A 21797-nucleotide genomic window follows, 5' to 3' on the forward strand; every position below is an offset into this window, starting at 1 on the left:
GAGTCCGCAGAACACGCGAAGAAAAGATAAGAGTAGAGTGCGTGGGCGTCGAGGATTGAAATCACGTACCGCCAGCAGTCAGGATAAAGTAGTCGCCTTGAAACACGTAGACGATTTTCTTGAAGTTCAGGTCCAGCGTCTCCCGCAAGGCTTCGCCGCTGCTTTTCGTCAACCTACGAATACCGAAACAAAAGTGGTCGAAAGAAAAGGATCAGTGGCGATAACGGCAACTTCGAATTCTTTCGCTTTATCGCCTGTCACAGAAAGTTACTGCTGTCGGACGTTTGCAATTCGTTTATTGCGAGACGTATAGTGCTGCGATAGCCACATACGCTTCCTGCCTCTTTCGTCCATTTTATAGCCTCGTAAACGTCAAGCGCTAAGGGGGGAAGCCGTTTTGTACCTCGCACAAACTGTGGGGATACTGATCGAAGTTGCCCACAGTGCATTCAAATATGCTTGTGAAATGTACTTGGAATTTCATTTAAATGTTCGCGCCTCAGCTAACGCTTTTCGGCGACGCTCAGAACTTGTCACCACATGAGATTTTGTGAAAATTTTGCAACCTAACGCGGCGACCGCCGATGCCTTAGCGCCAGCACTTTAGCGAAAAGACAGGTTTGATAAGATGCCCTTTATTTATCGGTGCAACCGTACAGCCAATAACTTTCCTTTCATTTTCAAGTGGATAAAATCACGCGAGTTCCATGGCGTGATTGATCTCGCAGGTTATGATATCATCATGCCATTACAATGATGTGTTGCTTTGTCGGAGCCCACATAGCTGTCTCCTAGCTAATTCTTATATTTTAATGCTAAGCATCTGCTGGTTCATACAAGGCACTTTGGAATAAGTATGTAGGTTCCTGTCTCGTATCATTTCATGTCTTCTCAAAAGAAAATTCACCGACGTTCACGATACTCCGTAATGCAAATTTAGAGCGCAGCTATATACGTGTTTTCATTTCGCGATATATTGGCTGGCGCTGACAATCGGCCTCACTCGGCATGCACGTTGCAAACGTAGCGAAGTGCGGCAAAGACTACCTCGCTAATCGCGACGCGTGGACGCGATTCACAGCAGCTGCCGCAGACAGACTTCCGTTCATGCAGCGCTTTGTTTCCATACAAACGACGCGCGCTACTCTGCCGCTACTCTGTCCAACAAAAATTCCTTGCTTGCAGTGTGGCGGGTGATTACTATTGCAGTCTAAATATTTCTGGCTAGCTTCCGGTAAAGTGTCGTTCTCTGTTTTCCGTTTTCTGTGTGTACCGTCGGGTCGAGGAAGTTGATTTGACTAGGAGAGTGGTGAGCAGTAAATTTAATACTCGAGTTAAAGTGGTTAAAACGGCTAATTAGGTAGGTTAACGCCTTTTGCCGTGTTCCCATATCATAATTATGTCGTCAGTGTAACACAGATAGGTGTCGGGTTTTAAAGGGCAGGATTTTATCAGGTCTTCTTCAAGATGTCCCACGAAAATGTTCGCATAAGTGGGAGCGAATGGTGTTCCCATGCTAGTGCCGAAAGTTTGCGGGCAGTGAATAGAATAGAATTCTAGATAGTTGAGCGTGAGGACTAACCTAAGGAGCGACAGGTAAACTTCAGGCACGTGCGCTTGGGGATTGAGTGCGACAGATTTCGACAAGGCTTCAATTCCTTCACTCACGGGTATGTTAGCGCAAATGGCAGAAACATCCAAAGCGAGACGCAGCACGAAGCTCAATTCGCTCGCTGCTGCTGCCGCGTTACTTCACTCCAGCGTTTTGACAGTGAGTTTCCGTGGTCATCGAGTGAAATGTGTTCACGTTTACCTGTGCGTGCGTGACACCATGCTTGTTAATTTTGTTAGTAAGCAAACGTTTACAAGTTTATATAGCCGATAAATCTACTGTCCTTACTTCGTATATCTGTCTACTAGTTTGCTATCGCAATCGATGACGGCCAGCCCAGCGCAATGGTCTCTTGAACACTCACTGCCTCTTTAGGTTACTGACACGGCATGGCCCATCCGTCGTACACACAGCTTGAGTATTCCTATCACAAGGAAACCGTATACATCAAACAGTATGCGAAAGAACGTGTGCGCTATAGTGAAAGAAAGTCTAATGATAACTAGAGAGGGTAGCAGACGAAAATACTTGGCAAGCTAAGGCAGATTTAATGCATCATAAGAGATCAAAGAAAAAGAGAAAGGAAAAAAATACAGACACCCCATGGCACACGAACTTGGAATTTTAGACAACAGTGAGCGCAATGAAATGAACAAAATGGAAAGTCAAACTTTAAGACACCGCAAAAAGAAGCACTATGATTCACCTCTGTCTCCTTGGCGAAAGCAGCGCACGTCCTGTTTGACAATATCGAAAATAGTAGCATCAACAGATAGCACAGAGACGCAGGAAATGAATTTTTCACTGGAAGCCCCAATATGATATCGTTTTTCTTTTTAATTGATATGATATAAGGAGATGTTGGCGCGCAATTTAAGGCGCCGGCTACTCCTTATCTCTTGGGTGGTTCCGTCGTACATCATTCAGGGTTCAAGGTTACATATCAAATAATCTTTTCGCACAAGCACCAGGACTTATCACGCAACGTTTCCACAGGAAGACTATGACGTAAGGAACACATGGTGAAAATGAAATGAAATTATGGGGTTTTACGTGCCAAAACCACTTTCTGATTATGAGGCACGCCGTAGTGGAGGACTCCGGAAATTTCGACCACCTGGGGTTCTTTAACGTGCACCTAAATCTAAGCACACGGGTGTTTTCGCACCTCGCCCCCATCGAAATGCGGCCGCCGTGGCCGTAAAGAACACATGGTACATACAATATACATGGTAAATGTCTCCACACTTATGTAGTCGAAAGTCTCAAAAGTATAAACGATACTGTCGCCTAATAACACATTGTCTAGTCAGCGGGTGGTACATACATCGTGTAAATCTATTATCACATACAGTCACAACAGAATTATATCGTTTTGTTACCTACTGCACTTTCGGTTGGATGTAATATTTTTGGAATAAGGAAACACATAAGCGCATTACTTATTCATAACTCGAAGAAAAGAACGCACTGCCCGACATGTCCATCTTCTTTTTTATTCCCGCCTTTAGAGTTACTGCTGTTTGTTCAGTGCCCACGAAAAATGAATAAAGCATGACCCTGAAGCTATGCAAAGATATGCACGATGCGGAAGCACAGTTGCATCTTGAACATTTTTCTTTTCAAAAACTAGAAGTCAGTTCGAAAAGATAACTTGTTCTCATGTTATATTATGTTTATCTTATCACTCAATCAATATGCGAACTCGCGCACAGGATGTACTGCCATGCATTGTAAACAATTCGCGCACTATGATGGAACAGGTAACAAGCAGCAGGAGGAAGCTTTAGCTGGTGGCATAATTCGATTTCCGAATTCACATACACGTGAAACGCATAAACAAGTTGCATTAGACGACCGTCGAATCAATCTCCACGATACTTTGAATTTATGAAAAAGAAGTATGAATTCTACCAAATCAAGTTGAAATTTTATTTGGCGTTTTCCAGGTGGTCATTTTTTTTTTTTGCGGGAATTGACAAAAATTGGGAAGTTTTGAAGGAATTGAAGCGTTGAGGTTCACAATTTCGTATAACACTGCACAAAAATAGCACATCGCTGTTTTGCAAACTGCACTAGTTAGAGCATCTGAAGCGGACAAATCTTTTACACCGTGTCAAACAGAATGTTTGTTTAACAGTGCGTCTAAACTACAGCTATGTAACGCGTAATCTCAATGTTTAACCCCCGCAAGGGTCACAACTTAACTTTCACGCAATTTTTTTACGTTTATGCGCTACACGGAACGAGATTCATGCCGAAATGCAAACACCAAATCAGGCGGACGCACTGTATGAGATGTCTACGCCGCGATGTCACGAGGACAAAGGCGGTGTATGACGCTTGTCGAGGAAAGAAAATGGCGATCGCAGCTGTACACAGAGAAGTGCGACACAGCTTCACCAAAAAGATCCGCTACCTGTAGCGTCACAGTGACACATACCCGTTCTGGAGAGCAGGTCAAGGACAGGTACACACACCCTGTGGGGCATAACGAACGACTAAACCGAAGAGAATAAAGTAAAACAATGAAGTCGCTCACTACTATGCGCTATTTCATTAACGGGTCGGTGCTCTTTAGAGATACTTGTGAGCCGGCGTGTCTCGCTGCTGCTGCCGCGTTACTTCACTCCAGCCTTTTGACAGCGAGTTTATATATTTTTTATATATTTGACAGGGATTATATATATATATATATATATATATATATATATATATATATACATATATATATATATAGCCGAGATACCGAGCGACCCGGAAACGACAGCAGTCACGTCAAAACCCAAAGTTGCAGGTAAACAAAGCTTCGTTTTAAGATCTCCTGCCTGCAGTCGATAGATTTTAACTTTTACTTTCAAATGTAAAAAAATAAATAAAGAAATATCATCAAATTATGTGCCGTGGATGGCGGGGAAAACACTTCCCGCGTATTTAAATAGGAGATCCCAGGGCAGAGTTCCCTCTTAAGCAAAACCGGGCAAACTTCTGGCGAAGACGTTTGCAGGTCATTTGTAACACCCGCCCTAAGACAGGGACGCGTCTGGCGAGTCTGCGCATTTGCTCTCTGTAGCAGCAAGTTCGCAGATTACAAGGTTACCTCGCGCGGAGGCGAGACATGGCGAAACCATTCGTAACGCTCGGTTCACGCGGAGCCGCTGAAAATAATATGAGCACTGCGCGAACTGGGCGGACGACTGAAGCGTGCGGTTCGCGTTGCGTGATGCCGAAGACAAATTGCTGGAGTGCGTTGGGCGTTTCTTGCACACAGGGGTCTACTTTGCGTACTCGCCTTGCAAGTGCGCAGCGAGTAATGCGTGCAAGTTTGTCCGTGATTTGCAAGTCTGAGTTTTGCATTTCGTTGCCTCTACTTAGGGAGACGCAGTTTGGTTTGCCAATGGGTAAGAACAGGGGTCACAAATTATTGAAGGTACCGGAAGGTGCATAATTCACCTTTCAGATTTCCAAGAAAGGGATGTTCTAGTTGTCAAAGTTGGTGTCCTTTCCACTTAAAAAACATGTTCGATATAGTTCTTTGGCGGGTGCACAATTTGCAACGCTGATAAGTTTTCCCACAAACCTTTTTTTTTTTTTTACTTTTCTGGCTGTCGACAGCCTGTTTGTAGAAGGCGTTTCGTGCAAGCTGAGTATGTTTGCTGCTGTTTGTGTTCTCCCTCTCCTTCCTAATCAATGACTGCGTGAGTGGAGGTGCGGGAGCCGTGACATTGATCGTCGTTGTGCGTGCGTGGAATGAGCAACCATACAGCAGTGGGGTGCAGTCGCCACCGACGGCGACTAGAGATAGGATGCAATGCGAAGCAACGCACAAAGAAATCACGGACAGAAAATTTTTCAGGTCGTCCTGATAAGCGTGATAACTTTCCGACTCATTTACTTCACGGCGAAGCAAATGCTGCTGCAGCTGCCGGTGAAATAGAACGATAAGAATAAAGGCCGCGCAGCGCAGCTGACGAAACTTTATTTCCGGAACTATTAGGGGCAATGTTGACTCCCGCTCATAACCGCGCTATTACTTTTATATTATTACGGTCTGTCGCCATTACAAGAAGAAATAAAAATGGAATGGAGCCTAGTTAGAAGGGGTGTGCGATAACCAGTTTATTGGAGCTGGCGCTATACATCTATCGAGCGGTAGTTAAATTTATGACTTCGCTTTCTAAATCTTTTGTGTGGAAAGGAATCGCAACTCGCGAGGTGAACGTTTTTCACGATGTCGGTACATTGTTTTATGCTCGGAAGAAATTTGTTTGGTTTCTACAAATACAATGCAGATTCACCATTATAATAATCATAACATTAGAAAGGCACCTGCTGCGGCGGCCCAGTGGCCATGGCGTTACGCTCCTGCACACGGGGTCGTGGGTTCGATCCCAGCCGTGGCAGCGTCATGTCGATGGCGTTGGAGGACAAAGTCGCTCAGATTTAGGTGCAAGTTAAGGGACTTCAAGTGGTCAAAATTAATCAGGTGTCCCCACTGCAGCGTGCTTCATATTAGATCGTGGTTTTGGCACGTAATACCCCAGAGCATAACTTAGTTTTACAAATCGCATTCTGAAACGAGGACCAACAACTGGAACAGCATTGTTCGGTTCGTCGACGATTCCGTGTAGCGTACGCGGAAATGGTGCCTGACTCATACGAAAACACAATTGTAACGAGAGAACGAGAGGAAGTGGAGCGTTGCTTGCTGCAGGCGTACCTATAGTCCTGCAAGAGGTCGCCGGCGATTGCTCGGCCCGAGAAAATGTAACAATGCTTACGATTGATTTGGAAAAGCTCAACTCACAATTTAGTGCTATGTTTCATAATGGTGTATAACACATCACTTTTGTCCGCTTTATACGTCTCAATAGGTGCATTTTACAGAATTGTAGTCACTTTGTTCATTGCTGAGTTACAAAGCTCTAAACTTGATAGCTCGGTTTTCTTAAATTTTGCAACATTCAACAATATTTACTGCGATAGCAATCATATGGACACTCCAAGCGCCTTTCTGCCATCGGCGTCGCCGTGAGGTTCCGTTTAAAGTCCAACGGCGATAAAATCATCGTCGCGCGCCGTATGCTGTATGTGCGAGTGAAAGCTTGCGAGGGTGAGGCCGGCGATCACGGCTTAATCTCGCGCACGCAACCGCGGAAAGCGGGGACGAAGCGCTCCGCCTTCCGTCGCACGCAAGGCTTTTGGGGGAGGGGAGGGGAGGGGAGGGGAGGGAGGGAGGCCCGTTCTACTCCGGAAGGCCCGGGCGGCCGCGCGCTCAGCCAGGACGATGTATATTGAAAGCCATCTGCGACGGGTACAAAGTCCGTGCTGCGCTGTTTTTGCGGCGTAGTTCGCATTGATGCAAAGGGCTGCACGAAGGTCAGTTCGCTCGCTGCTGCTGCCGCGTTTCCTCACTGTAGCGTTCTGACAGCGAGTTTCCGCGATCATCGAGTGAGATGTATTCACGTTGGCTTGTGCACGCGTGATACCTTGCTTGTTAATTTACTTATTAAGCGAATTTCTACAAGTTTATACAGCCGATAAAACTACTATTCTTGTCTCGTATTGTTGTCCACTAATTTCCTATCACAATCGATATTTCGACTTTCGGGCGAGACTGCGACTTTCCATTTTAAAACATTTATAGCCAGAATAATAAATGTGCTCCCTATAGTAGGTATATTTCAGCTTTCTTTTTTTAAGTGCGACAGACCTAATCAAATTGGGTGGAGCGTGTGCTGAGCGAAAATATTTTTTTCTATTCCCATGTATTTATATAGAAGCTCCTGATGTAAACATTCTTCTTGACCTCGCCTCGTTTCCCATCTATCTATCTATCTATCTATCTATCTATCTATCTATCTATCTATCTATCTATCTATCTATCTATCTATCTATCTATCTATCTATCTATCTATCTATCTATCTATCTATCTATCTATCTATCTATCTCATTACCAGCAGAAACATTCAGCAGCTGAACCAATGCAATACAGGGGCTAGGATATTGTAGCGACTCTATTCCAACCATTTTTCTTCTGCCGCTTCGTCAACAACCACAGCGACGTCCCGCCTACGTTACATTATAACCAGTAACTATCGGTCGTGAGTTGTAGTTTGAGGGAAAGAAATTGTTCCATTAAGGCGGTCCTCCACTGTTGAATGGCACTAACATTACTAACACGGGGCAGAATATATGGGGAATGTTTAATCAAGAGTGTGTCAATATCGCCATGTATTCTAATTCGAAAGTATACACTCCGAACGTGGCAACCTCTACAAAAGTACACGTTTTCGCAATTTAAAGGTGACCAGCGCTGTTTACCTAACGTAACGGCAAAATAAAAGCATGAGTTCGGACATTCGCGACACATCTTTCGCCAGGCCTCAGTTTAGGCCAATACAAGTAAAATTTACAGCATTTATAGCGTGACGCCTGGCGGCGAAGTTACATATGGTTTTCTCCCATAAAATTTACTCTTAGCACGTGCAACTTGATGCCTGGCACTGATAAGTTTTTATCACTTAAGTAACGTTTACTAACGTCGATGGTATATACATTCAGACCTACAGGCGACAAATAACCAAACCATTCAAGCCTGCACGGCATGTTAAGCTATATAGTTAAACTATAACTAGCGCCGGTTACCTTTACATGGTGAAGTTGCGTGCGTTCATAAAGTTACCATGATTAGGATGTATAAAGGCAGAAAAACATCGCTTTTGATAAAGATGGAACGCGCGGACGTGGGGTAACGGGAGTTCAGTGACGGGGTCGACACCCTCTACATCGAGTGGCACTGACATTCTTATAGTGCCACCTTGGTTGGAAGCAGCGTGCTGGAGAAGCGATAACTTAGACACCAAGGCAGGCTGCAGCCCTCACAAGTACGTTTTGCTCAGTCACGAAGCCAAGCTTTCTTCTCCTAAACACCATATATTAAAAAAAAGACAGCGAATGTCAGTTCCTAAATAAACCTATACCTCCCTAAACTCACCTCAAGCGCCGTGGGCTCGCCTGTGAATAAAATATGCCCGAGGACAGACTTGAGGTTTGAATCCCTTAAAAAGTAACATAAATTCCACCTTGTAGTCCGCACTGGCTGACCGTTGCTTCAATAAACGATGCCCAGATTAAATTATCTTTTTTTTTTTTTTCAGCAGAGGATTCGGAGGCTCGCTGTGAGCAAAAAAGAAAAGAAACGGGCGGCTGCAGATTACATATAAGTGCATCACTCTCGCTGTCCGACAAGGCGGCTTACTCTAAATTTCAGGCACTCTAATTAGAAGGACACATCGTAGCAGCAGCAGCAGCTTTCTCGGTCATCTACTAACTTGCCGGGACATTCTGAGAGGGCTTTATTATGGTTCCTCGGCCTCACCGGAAATGAATTCCGATAGCAGTATGGGGCATGCTACAGTTTTTGCACGACGCAGGGACTAGCCTTAAGAGTGAAGACTAAATATGCTGTCTTGTTCACGACTCCAATTACAGCACTAATAATTTTGTCATCATTATCATCATCCATCCCCTCTTATGTTCCCCTTTTCCCCTGCTGCTATAGTAGCGGTCGTAGTAGTAGTTTCCACGTGAGGCCGTGATTAGCTTTACTGATTTTGATTGGTCGTTAATCATCTTATTTTGTTAGTATTCACACCAAATTTATTGTGCGTGCGTGCGTGTGTGTGTGAGAGAGTGAGAGAGATATTAAGTTTATTCCTATCAGTAGTGGTTCCATTTCTTTATTAATATTTTATGCGCATGTTTCAGTGCAGTTCGTGTATCATGCTTTGGTATAGTTCTTGTATAATGCGCCTAAATGCAGTGGTATGTGTTCAGCGTTGTTATAATCACAATTAAAAACATTTTTTTCCAATGAAAAACATGCTTGTATGTAAATAGGAGCAAAATAATTTTATTTCAATGGGTACCCCATCTCAAAATTATATGCCCGCGAACGTGGTTGCGAATCTTACTTAATTTGTGCATAGTTTAGGAAAAAGGAAGTTCTGACTTACAGCGAATGTTCACTGTGTCATTGTAATTCATAAAACGTGCAAGATCAGAACGAATAATGCACCAGAAACGGTGATAGAGCTTGAACGTAATCAGAGGCAGCATCACAAGAAATACGTCACGCAAAAGGAGTACATTCAGACTTCAATGAAATGGGACGTCATGGCGAATAAATGGGCTAAACCTCACGATTACAAGTAACTGAATTTGTAGTTGCTGAACATCCTTCGTATGAACACGATAAGTGTTTTGCTAAAGTATGGCGTGACAAGGTATGAGCATACGCTATAAGTGGAATAAGTGTCAAGGTAGCTTTTAATAGATTTAATAGCCTTGGGTCACTTAGACGACCGTCCTTTAAAGAGAAGATCTTGGGGACGTGGGCTCTTGCGTCTGCGATGTGCAAGGTGACAAACACGCTGGTGCGTTTCTCGAAATGCACCAGCGTATATGACCGCCTGTGATTGACTCAGTGATGAACGCTTGTGTGTGTAACAGTGAAAGCTGTGAACTTTCTTTCCTTCCCCTCTTTCAATCCCGTTTCCCCCTTCGCCAGTGCAGGGTAGGATAGGATAGATACACTTTAATAAAGCATAATCAGAATAATAGCTAATGGTCGGGGCCCCTAGTCCAGATCTCCGCCGGCTCTTGCCATCTCCTCAGCTTTCTATATCAGCTTGAGCTAGTCGTCGAGGGCCGAGCTAGACAGCAGTGTCTCTCATTGCACCCTCGTGGTGTTCGTGTCCTGGTGTTCCATGTTGTGTAGCGTGCACTCCGACGTAATGTGGTGTAGGGTTGGGTAGCCTGCCGGGTTCAGCCTGGTTAACCTCCCTGCCTTTCCCTTATGACTTCTCTCTCTCTCTCTCTCTCTCTCTCTCTCTCTCTCTCTCTCTTTCTATTTATTTATTTATTTATTTATTTATTTATTAATAGTAGCGGCCGAAACTGCACTCGGTCTTTGGCGTACGCAGCAGTAGAGAATTCTACTCAAGAATTTCAACCACCTGTGGTTCTTAATCGCGTGCCTAAATATAAGTACACGCCACGTAGCTTTCTTTGGATCCCCCCTTCGTCGGTATGCTTGCTCCCTGGTCGGAATTCGATCCTGCGCGCGTCCGTGGAATGTCATGGCCACGGAGACACCGCGCCGTGTAAATGATCGAAGCCAGCCCCCAAAGAAACGCTCGTGCACAGGGCCTCTCTAAGCAAGCCGCTTGATTTATACCTGCGTCACATTCGCGGGACGCGCCCGCATGGAGCGCGCACTGCACGCGACCAATATCCCACGGCCTCGTTGCGACGTTCAAAGCCAACCGCACTCTCAAAAGGTCGCCAGGCGGATCTGCCACGCGTTACGATGCCTGCTGCTTCGATCTGGGGCGCTCGCCGTCTCGACAACGGGTGGGCGAGCGGGCGGCGGCACTCGGATGCACCGCGAAGTGGTCTCGCGCGAAAGCGCGCGCAACCATCAGTCACTGTCGCCAACACGCGCGACGACTACAGCCGAGAAGACCGTGGGCTCCGCTCGCGAGACAACGCCCGCGCGGAGACGATTCCGCGTCACGCCTTCGACCCCGTCCATTTAGCCGTCAGCCGCCGCGTAGTGTACGTCGACAACAACGCCACGCGCCAGCGAGAGAGCGAGCGACCGCGAGGTCGCGGCGCAGCGGGATAACGCCGTCGGGGAGCGTCGCGTCGCGGCTTGGGCTGTGGCTAAATATACGTGTCGGCGACGATGTTGCGCGCCCGAAAAGTGGCCGTCACCCGCGCCGGCCGAGACGATGGGAGCCGCCCATATTGCTGCGCTTCTGTCTCGCCTCATCGGTGGACGTCGAAGCGAAGGCAGGAAGGGACGTCGAAGGAGTGACAGCCCAAGTTAGCTACGCTTCTGCATGTTTTTCTTTCATTGATATCATTTCATAGCAATAGCTGCACCAAGGGCGAGAGGATAGCGGTTGGATATGGGGTCAACGAGTACCCGCAGCGAAAGGTTAACATCTTATGAGAGGACTTTGTAGTGGACTCGTGGGTGGATCGGTGTTGATTTTTATTGCACTGGTGGGGTATTACACGCGAGGTAATATGCAAGACTGCACAGCGATGTGTCCTTCGCTTATGCTATTTGCTGTGAGCTGAGCTCGGAACTATGAGCTTGGACCTGTCATCTGCGTCTGTACATGGAACTTTCCTGCACCGAAGGTTAAACACTGCAAAGTATGTATCTCCATTCTGTAGCGGCGCGGGCGTTAGGTGCTTGCTGATTTAGCGTTCCGTCGTGTTCATTGATCCTTATCTATATCATATTTAGTAGTTGTTTCTATTGTTGAACAAAGAGAAATGGCGTAGCCAGGATGTTGCAATCCCTCCTCAGTCACCCGTCCACAGAAGAACGGAGGAGCGATATCCACTATAGCATGACCTGACTGGTCATCGGCGTCCGCCCAAGCACGGTCAATGCGTAGATTCGACCCCGGAATATGCGTACAGTGGCCACCACCACCGCCTATGAGCAGTGTGCCTTACGCGTCAATAACGATCACCCCGTTCGACCACAATCTATTAAAGCATAAGGCTTACGCGCTACAATGTGGGCGCACTAACTTCACAGAAGATGCATGGGCGAATCACGCTCGCATTGTGCGCTACGCTCTTACACAAATGTACACCCTTTGAGTCGTATCTTGCCACACAACGATAGTCGTCATCTGTCTTGCGTTTCCTTTCTTGAAAACGTTGCGCTGGCTACGTTCCTGTCGAGAATGATCTGTCGTGCTGACAACGCGCATGCCGTTCGTGACTTGCTAGCAGCGTTAAAGAAAGAAAATGCGGATATTTAAGACAAATGACGATTATTGTTGTGTGGTAAGATACGACCCGAAGGGTGTAATATAGTTTAGGAGTGTACACTCTAAAAACAGTTGCACCCTTTGGGGTGTATATTTTCCACACAACAATAATCGTCGTCTGCCTTGCCCGCATGTCCTTTACTTTACATTCTTAAAAAAATTACACCAATTGGGGATTATCTTGTCCCACAGCAATAATCGCCATCTGTCTTGCCGGCATTTCCTTTCTTTAACGCTGCGAGCCCGGCACTTCCCAGTCACGAACGGCTTGGTCGTTATCAATGTGACACAGCATTTTCGACAGGAAAGTAGCGAGCGCAGCGTTTTCAAGAAAGGAAACGCAAGCAAGACAGATTACGATTATTGCTGTGTGGCAAATATGCACCCCAAAGGGTGCTACTGTTTTAGAGCATACACTCTTGAGAAAGTTAACACCCGTTGGGGTGTATCTTGTCCCACAACAATGATCGCCATTTGTCTTGCGCGCATTTCCTTTCTTTAACGCTGCGAACCCGGTACTTGCGAGTCACTAACGGCTTGGGCGTTATCAGTGTGACACAGCATTTTCGACGGGAAAGTAGCGAGCGCCGAGTTTTCAAGATATATGAAACGCAAGCAAGGCAGATGACGATTATTGTTTTGGGACAAATATACACCCCAAAGGGTGCAACCGTTTTAAGAGTGTACGCCGTGCACCCATCTCTGTCATAATCAAACCACAATTCGCGTTATTGCGCAATGCAGCAGTACGCCACGTGCACATATGGCATACGCCGCAGGAGGAGATCACAATACGAACCTACTGTAAGTTCTTATTCAAAGATATAGCTGATGCACTGTCAATGGTCAAGCAATAGAAATAAGGGAGCCTAAGTAACAAGTATTTCTCGCTCTCCGCGCTCCCTATTATTCATTACCTTCCACCACTCTTACTTTGATGAGTTTCTTCCTCATCGGCCCCTATACCAATCAGCCTGTCCATCCAGAGTTTCTGTGTGTTGAAATCTCACTCGATATCAGCTTGCCAGCTTTTGTTGTTGGCCAACCTCGTTTTCTCACGGCCACCAGTTGATAAGAGGCAAGAGTGTAGCAGCCGAACTCTATCCCGTTGTTCACGGTCCCGACCTTCTTATGCACAGACCGTCACACCGCGCCCCTGAAATTGATCGATGGCCTGCCGCCTCCGGGCTCTATATGCAGATTCCAAATCCGCTTTCGCGCTCGACGTACTCGGGCCGGGGCTTATTCACTCTGCGAGAAGAAGGCCCGCTATACAGGTGCGAAACGAGTCAAACAATGGAGACTGGGTCTTCCGCTTATCTCCCGCGAAACTGAAAGGTGCGCGCGAAGCTTCGCACTATACTGGGTGTGCTTCTTTCTTTTCTTTTTTTAGAATATACTCTTTTTTTTGTTTTTGTTTTTATGAAGCGTATATGAGCATAGAATATACTCGTTTTATTTTTTTATTTTTTATAGCGTACATGAGCATAATGAACGCGGTATTCTTACATAGAAGCTGTAAGGCGAAGCGGACATACTTTGCCACTAATAACGTCAGCTTTAAAATACTACGTAACAAAAACATCGGTAATTCGAATTTTTATTAGAACCTTGTTGGGGCGGTTCCTTATATGGCAAATTTTAAGGCTGTCGCAGCTTAATGCACACCTTTTTTTTTTTTTAGAAACTTGAAAATCGCGCCTAATTTTAGGTATTCATCATCGAATTTCAACTCGCATTCCAGGCAGCATCACCCGCCGCGGTTGCTCAGAGGCTATGGTGTCGGGCTGCTGAGCACGAGGTCGCGGGATCGAATCCCGGCCACGGCGGCCGCATTTCGATAGGGGGCGAAAACACCCGTGTACTTAGATTTAGGTGCACGTTAAAGAACCCCAGGTGGTCAAAATTTCCGGAGTCCTCCACTACGGCGTGCCTCATAATGAGAAAGTGGTTTTGGCACGTAAAACCTCATAATTTAATTTTTAATTCCAAGCAACATCAAAATTGAGAGCAGCGGCTGCAGAAAAGGCAACCCCGGTGTTACGTCAGTCGGAAACGCTCAGCGACCACGTGCGTGGCGAATTTTGAATGATGGCACGTCGCGGCAAATGCTAATACCGTGACGTGCTTGCGAGGTAAAAGGTGCCGTATCGCTATCTGCCACGACTGGCCGCAACGTTCAGTTTCAAATTGGAGCGCTTTTTGTCACAAGGCGCTTCCGTCTGCTATGATGGTGGGCCTGGCTTTTATACTCACCCGGCGCGCTCGGTTTAGATTTTGCCTGGATTGAGCGTGGAAATTTGATTATATATATACGAATATCTCGAATTAGGACTTGTTTTTCAAGATTTAAGAAAAACACGGGCGCAATAAAATGTGACTGCGTCTAAATTTGCCGTACAAACAAAATCCTCTCAAGGGTCTAGCAAAACAGTCATTCAGCAAGTTTTCGTTAACTAGCCTTCTGAAATTTAAGTTGTGCGCGGCGAAGTATGTCCGCCTCACCCGGCAAAGCCTCTGCGAAAGCGCCATGTTCTCTACCCTCATAGCCTTGTATATAAAAAAAAATGCTTGTAAGTAAAAAAAGAATAAACAAGAAACACTATGTATAACCTGCTCAATATGTCTCTCCGACTTCCAAGAAGAAGAAAAGACAAAAAAAATGTGAGAATACATAAACGAACGAAAAGAACGGAGCCTGCAGGTTTTATGAAAAACCCTCTTGTTTTCCGGTGGTGCAGCGCGATTAGTTCTTTCAATGCGTGTACAGCGTGAGTACCGCTGAAATTGGACAATGGCGCCAGACGAAGGACAACGCACTTGAGCGGGCTCAGACGCGACCCTCAAACGCAGGCGCGTGCACTCGTGTGGGCCCGCAGTCGGACACGAAGTGCTTGGGGTCTGCTCGAAGTTTGCTTCTATTGTCATAATTACGGTTTCGTGCTTTCACGTATACCTTCAGTTAAGTTCGTGTCCTCATCGGCACTTTATTTTCCAACGCTGATTGCACCGTGCCTAATTCCGCAGAGTTCATCAAAACGCAGTTTGCACATCAGCGCAGAACGTGTCGCGGGAAATTGTGAAACCAAACTTTTCAGCCTGTCTCTCTAACGTGTTTAGAGTGTCTGAATGGTGCGTTTTATTTCGTGTTTTCTATTTTTTTTTATAAAAATCATATGGTGGTACTATTTTCCGGGGACGTCTTATTTATTTATTTATTTATTTATTTATTTATTTATTTATTTATTTATTTATTTATTTATACGAGTTCGGAACGCTACTATACAGACCTGACTATACAGTTTGCCCCTCCTTATCTGCTACTCATTAAACGCTACTTAAGATTCTGTGCTCTTCGTTATCTATCTATCTATCTATCTATCTATCTATCTATCTATCTATCTATCTATCTATCTATCTATCTATCTATCTATCTATCTATCTATCTATCTATCTATCTATCTATCTATCTATCTATCTATCTATCTAATCTATCTGCGTGCAAGCGTGCGTGCGTGTATCTTTATCACATGAGCCTGTTTCCTATAATCTGGTTCGAATGTGCACCAGTTTAACTTATCTTATTGTTCCTCTTTAATGTTCCTTCTAAAGAGACGATCTAGTACTAGACCGAGCACAAGATTGCTGGGAAGGCAAGCAAGTTAGTCGGCATGCAAGACACTATCTGTAAAAAAGAAGGAAGAAAGAACGGAAACCAAGTTGTAATAAAATTTTCATTTTTGGCGTCTATGCTGCGTGTGCACAATGTATTAGATGTGACGCGGCCTCAGCGTTCAGTAACTTCGTTCTGCTGTTTTTCTTCTTCCAAAGTTATTTACTCGTTGCTGATTTCTTCCTCTCCTACCATCAGATTCTTGACCTGTCCTCTTTAGGGTGTTGCGACATTTCACTTCAGAACCACAACGGCGAAATTTTACTTCGGTTCGCCGCGAAAGCGGCTCGGCAAGCAATACCCAGGATAAAGCGACGTTTTCTCTTCGTTTTTTTTTATCCCCCTCTTTCTTTCTCTCAACTCCTTCCCACAAATTTGATCATGTTGCAGATATGACGCGAGTTCCGTCTCCAATATTTGGCAGACAGTTGCGAGGGAAGACCTATATCCACCCTGTCTACCCCCGCGTTCTAGCGTTAGAAATCAGTTTCAGTTAGCCTCAAAACTAGTTACCCCGCGTCTTCGTGCTACAAATTTCTGAGGGTGTTCTTTCAAATGCCGTGCTGTACGTTAAGCCGCCGATGCAAAAGTTATAAGGGACGCCAATTGGGTTTTTTGCTTCAACGGATCCGATCAAAGCGGGGTGGACTCCAATCTAATTTAATAGGCCGAATACGTTAACGCGAGCGTGGGAAGCACGTTCGGATATGAAATTCTGGATGCTTAGGTTGTGGTCTAGAAATGTAGGACAACAAAAAAAAATGTGAAGTGCTCACAAGAAAATGTTGCTTGCTTTGTTATAGGGTCGTGCGTTTTATGGAAAAAATATCTTAGGCTTAACGCTGCTCTGTTATTGCTCAGATTTAGCAGTAAAATCGCATTTGATGGCTCGGGTCCTTCATTGTAGTTTTACGCAATGTTACTAGCCTGCTTCTAAAAAGCAAAAAAAATAAATGCCAAGTTGCCTTCGCCTGCGTCTCTCGGATGTAACTCCGAGCGGTTAATGGAAACAAATCTCGAAGGTCATGATCGATGGTATTGCAAACAGTGGTAGTGACATAGCCACCATAATTTAAGCATAATTTACAGCGAGGGGCGCCGATGAAGACAAATTCAAAGTTTTTTCGTTCTTTGTTTTGTTTTGTTTTTTGAGAACAGTGTCAAGTGTTATGCTGAATAATCCGAGTCATAAAATGCAATATTTTCAGATAATTTAGGCAAGAACAAATGAGTGGCTGGAGCGATATCATCCTTCTACTACTTTAAGGGAGAAACACGCGTCCATGTCAAGAATACGCTAAACTGTCTGAGCGGTGAATGTCCTCCTTCCCCTTTCTTCCACCTCCTAGCCCTCCCTCCCCCTCCAAAAATATAGTTTCCTTATAGCATGTATAAAGAAGAAAGAGTTCTTATGCAATGTACTCTTCAGCTGGCCGCTTCAGAGTGCTTCGACAGTAGTGCAGAAGTCGTGTAAATCCCCATTTGTGTGGACACTTGTTAAAAGAAAACCTCAATGTTAATATTACGTTATACTGTATTATCTATTTGCGCACTCCGCATAATAGCAAAAAGATCGCTATTTCCGTGAAAACTTGGGGGTGGGGGGAGGGGGGGCTGGGCTTGGCAAGGCAGAAAAGAACCAAAGACGAGATCGTCGAAATGGCAAACGACACACAATCTGAGATCCGACGTCTTAACTTGCGCTGCAACATTTCCGTTTCGACCGCTTAGAGTTCTGCGCCAGCGACGTTCCTTACAATTCGAAACGTATCTGCTCTTTCGCTTATCTAATTTCCGGTACCAAATAGGACGACGCCCAATCCAACTCGCTGACGGCAGAACAACACGAGGCGTAATCGTTGAGCTTAGTTCGTTCAACGCAGCGAAAAGGTCGGGGCCGCGACCATAGGCTGCAGTAATTAGTCGGCGCCAGGAGGGCACGAGACCTCCATAGCGCAGCCGAGCCAACAGTTTGTATATGCGACGCCCATCTAAAAACGCACAACCCTCGGGGGCACAGTTTCGGGAAGGGGGAAGGGCACGGGTGTGAAAGGAGGGGCGGGGGGGCACAGGCGCGTCAAAGAGTGCAAGGTGACTTCCTCCTCTATAGGACCCAATTACGCCGCTACGCTGAGCGCGTTCCGAGATAGCGCGAGGATGCCAGACAGCCTCGAACGAGAGCGGCATAGCATAGACCGCTCAGAAGTCAGTGCACGCCCAAGCGACTCTTTTACGCGGAAGCGCACTCACTCTCACCCGCCGTGTTGCTCGTGAGAAGGTAAGGACGGCGTGCCGTGAATTCACACGTGCAAGCACTTTCTCTCACTAATACTGCGCAGCGTCGTTGAGGCTAGGGCCGTGGTGTCAACTAAACGAGGGCCGGCCGAGGCTGCGCTTGGGAATATGCCCCACAGTGAACCGCGCTTAATAACGCCTCATGGTGTCCTACGTCGAATGCTGTCGGTTTACGAAGGACTCCATATGATCACGTGAAACTGTTGGATGCATATATATGAAGCGTATATGCGGCTCTATAAGGGTTCATTTAAAAATATGGTACGCCCTTTGGTGTACGCTCCTAATTGGTGCGACTTGTTAGCACACGGACACAGGACTAGTCGAGGGGCTCATTGAGAGCATGAATCGTTGATTCGAGCCATTCGTTACGCGTGACCAGCTTCGAGAATTCAGATCTCGCCTCTGTTTATCAGAGCGCAAATAGAAAATAAGAAAGGAACACGTGCACAAGGACAGGATCCAGCATTTACTCGCATCTAGGCTGTTGCGAGGCGCAACGAAAATGAATCAGGTATCAGAGAAATCCGTACCGACTACGTCCACTTTCGGCGCATCTCGTCCGTATACGGCTAGTTCTGCATGACATCAAACTTTGTGGCGTCAACAGGACTTGAGTAACGTGTACAACACCATCGGTCGAGTCCTGACGTTATCAAGCTATTGTTTGTGCATACAGTGCCGCATGTACGTTGTGTGCTGTAAGGCCTGTTTTCACGTAATCACCCCCCCACCACCACCGCCCCTCCTGAATAAAAAAGATCCCTGGAAACGCCATTGATCCTACAACATGAAAGTCAAGATTCCGGCCAAGTGCGATAGCTTAAACAATGTCCTATTCGATCCTTACGAACTGTTCTTGGACGCAGAAAGCCTTGCGACCTTATCCCAGTGATAAGGTATACGCCGCTTCAACAGCAATGCACGGTATTAGTTAAATGAGTATGTAAACGATCCTACAGCTCAATCTCGAGCAAATTAACTGCGATCGTTGGTCTGGTTCAGTCCTGTAAACGCGAGCAAGGCGAAGGAAAAATTTCACAGCTACACTGAAAATGTAAATTGCCGGAGAAAAAGAAAAGAAGTTCCAAAGTTGTTCGAGCGGTATAATTGGATGCGCTTCAGAGCACCCTTCGGAATGCAGGAAAATCGCTGCAATGAAGATGCTTGTTATGACTCTACGTTGTTTGTGCAATACTTGATATTACACAGCCCATGTGTGAAGTTATGTGCGGTGCCTTCCGCTTCTCCCCTTTTTCTCCTTTCCTTCCTTCTCTTCAAGTGTGTGGGCGTGGTGTCCTTCTCAAGGCACAACTGCCAGTTTGCTTCCCCTTTTCTTTGTGTGATGTTCATATGTTTCCGTGAAACAACAACAATGAATACTTTCTTGCGGACTAGTTGGTTCATACCTGAATTATAATTGTGCTGCGCAAGAGAATAAAAACAGGACAGGACAGAGCGCTCTGTCCTGTCTGCCTCTTCTTTTATTGTGCGTCTTGCGCAGCACGTTTATAAAACAGCAATTAGCTCTTATGGCAGACGCAGCATTCTGGCTGCCTTTTGTTTTCCATGATCTCACGTCAGGAAAGCGCCCTCAGGGTCTGGCATATTCGCAAGAAAGAACTTGCGCTAGAAGTGTTCGTCGTAAGATCAGACTCCAGCCAATCGTGATGATAGAATCACCATTAGCAAAGGCGACCGGCCAATGATAAACAGCACTTACGAACCAAAGCGTTTGTGAATACCGGCCCAGTTTTGATATCGGTACCCAGGAGTTGGATGCTTAATGACGACAAGGATGAGGTTGCAACACGCATGCGCTGCACGTTTCTTCCCCTATTTATTTATTTATTTATTTATTTATTTATTTATTTATTTATTTATTTATTATCTGCGTCGACATACTTAGCTTTATCGCTATACAATGATGCAATGTCAGTATATTTTGCTCTGTTTCATGACTTTGCGATGATGTCTATGACGCCAGGTCAGGCATTTCGAGACCAAGGCCGGTTAACGAAGCGATCCCTTCCACTGAATTCTGTGCTACTTTTGTCATCCAGCGTCCACGGCGGGCTGATCCAGCTGTTAACGCGGGCGCGCAGTACCGCTGTGACCAATGCCGAAGCGTGAAAAGGAGCGTCATTGGAATGGGTCAACCGTACGAAGGCATTGTCCAGTGTCCGAAGTGCTCCGCTCGTGCGTCTGCAGCGGATATGCCTGCCATCTACTTCGGACGCGCGCTGGGACAAAGACAATTCGCGAAAGTGTACTCAAATGCGTGAAATTGAACAGCGATAAAGCTGAAGACTATGAAAGACGAATTACGGACGACACATTTTATAAGTTACTATTGCAGTATCTCTATGAAATAGGCCTACATGCTCATATTTATTTTCATACTGACATTATGCTGCGTGGCAATCCGAGAGGAAAAAGAAAGAGGAATTGTTGCATCATCGCGTCCCAACTTCGCTATCAAGTTAATGTATCTCTTAACTATTCTTCCCAAGCGTCATACTTTCTAAGTGCCATACGCGCGAGGAACACGTGGTAAAGTCTCTACAACTTCCGAAATACGTGTCCTTCGAGATGCCTGTCGGCGCTCGCACACCGGTGCCCGCTAGCCCGGCGACGTGAATTAAAATATTCAGATAGCCCGTACGGCTCGCGACCACGCTTACCTCGCCCGGAGTGTCGCCTAACTCCTGTCCGCGCATAATGCAAATAATTTCCCAATGCTGCGACAGTAACTGCTACGTTCATGCTCCCACAAGTGGCGTTGGAAAGCAGCCATGTGTGACTCTCTAAGCAGCCTGTTCTTGAGCTAAAGAATAAAAGACTTCATGAATATGCAAAACGAAAGGTGTCTTTGAGACACACAATCATTTTAGTAAAGCGGGGAAGGAGGAAGAGGAAAAGGGGGGAGGGTCAGAAAGAGAGCTGGAAGAATATTTCGGGAAGGCAAACTTCACCGTGCATATTTAGGTACCTGTTTTCGTATTGCCTGAGAAGGTAGCAGGAAAGACAATAGCGTGGTCTTACCCTGCTGCTGTGCACAGCCATTCAGAATATACGTGCCTGCTAATGAAGGCAGTTTCGCCACAAGATTGCATGCGAATGCTGTTCAGTTGTTCAGAGACCACTTGAACACCGGGTACAGTACTGGTAGGTTTGTTTCACTCACTAGCGAGATCTCCAGGGAAGTTTTGTGCTGTGACCTTCTTTAGCTGACATTCCCAATAAGCTGCGTATGCGATAACGCGCTTAAATAGCTTGCACTCGTTAAACACGTTAAACACGGTTAAACTTGAAAACTGTTCACCAGTAACATGCCCAAAGAAACTGTGTATT

At 45.8% G+C, this 21797-nt stretch overlaps 1 protein-coding gene and 1 long non-coding RNA gene across 2 annotated transcripts in view; one reads left to right on the forward strand and one right to left on the reverse strand.

The window, feature by feature from the left end:
- The window catches only part of LOC126537026 (fatty acid hydroxylase domain-containing protein 2-like), an 87120-nt gene that overhangs the window by 36864 nt on the left and 28459 nt on the right, over nt 1-21797 (reverse strand). The window contains exon 3 of the mRNA XM_050184138.3: nt 70-173. Coding sequence (XP_050040095.2) covers nt 70-173 — 104 coding nt within the window. The remainder of the gene's footprint in view (nt 1-69; nt 174-21797) is intronic.
- LOC129386176 (uncharacterized) lies at nt 11224-20761 on the forward strand. The gene is made up of 2 exons (XR_011893832.1): nt 11224-11504; nt 20507-20761. It is a non-coding gene; the product is annotated as an uncharacterized lncRNA (long non-coding RNA).

This window comes from Dermacentor andersoni, chromosome 4 (genome assembly GCF_023375885.2).
Source record: "Dermacentor andersoni chromosome 4, qqDerAnde1_hic_scaffold, whole genome shotgun sequence".
Classification (NCBI taxonomy): Eukaryota; Metazoa; Arthropoda; class Arachnida; order Ixodida; family Ixodidae; genus Dermacentor; species Dermacentor andersoni.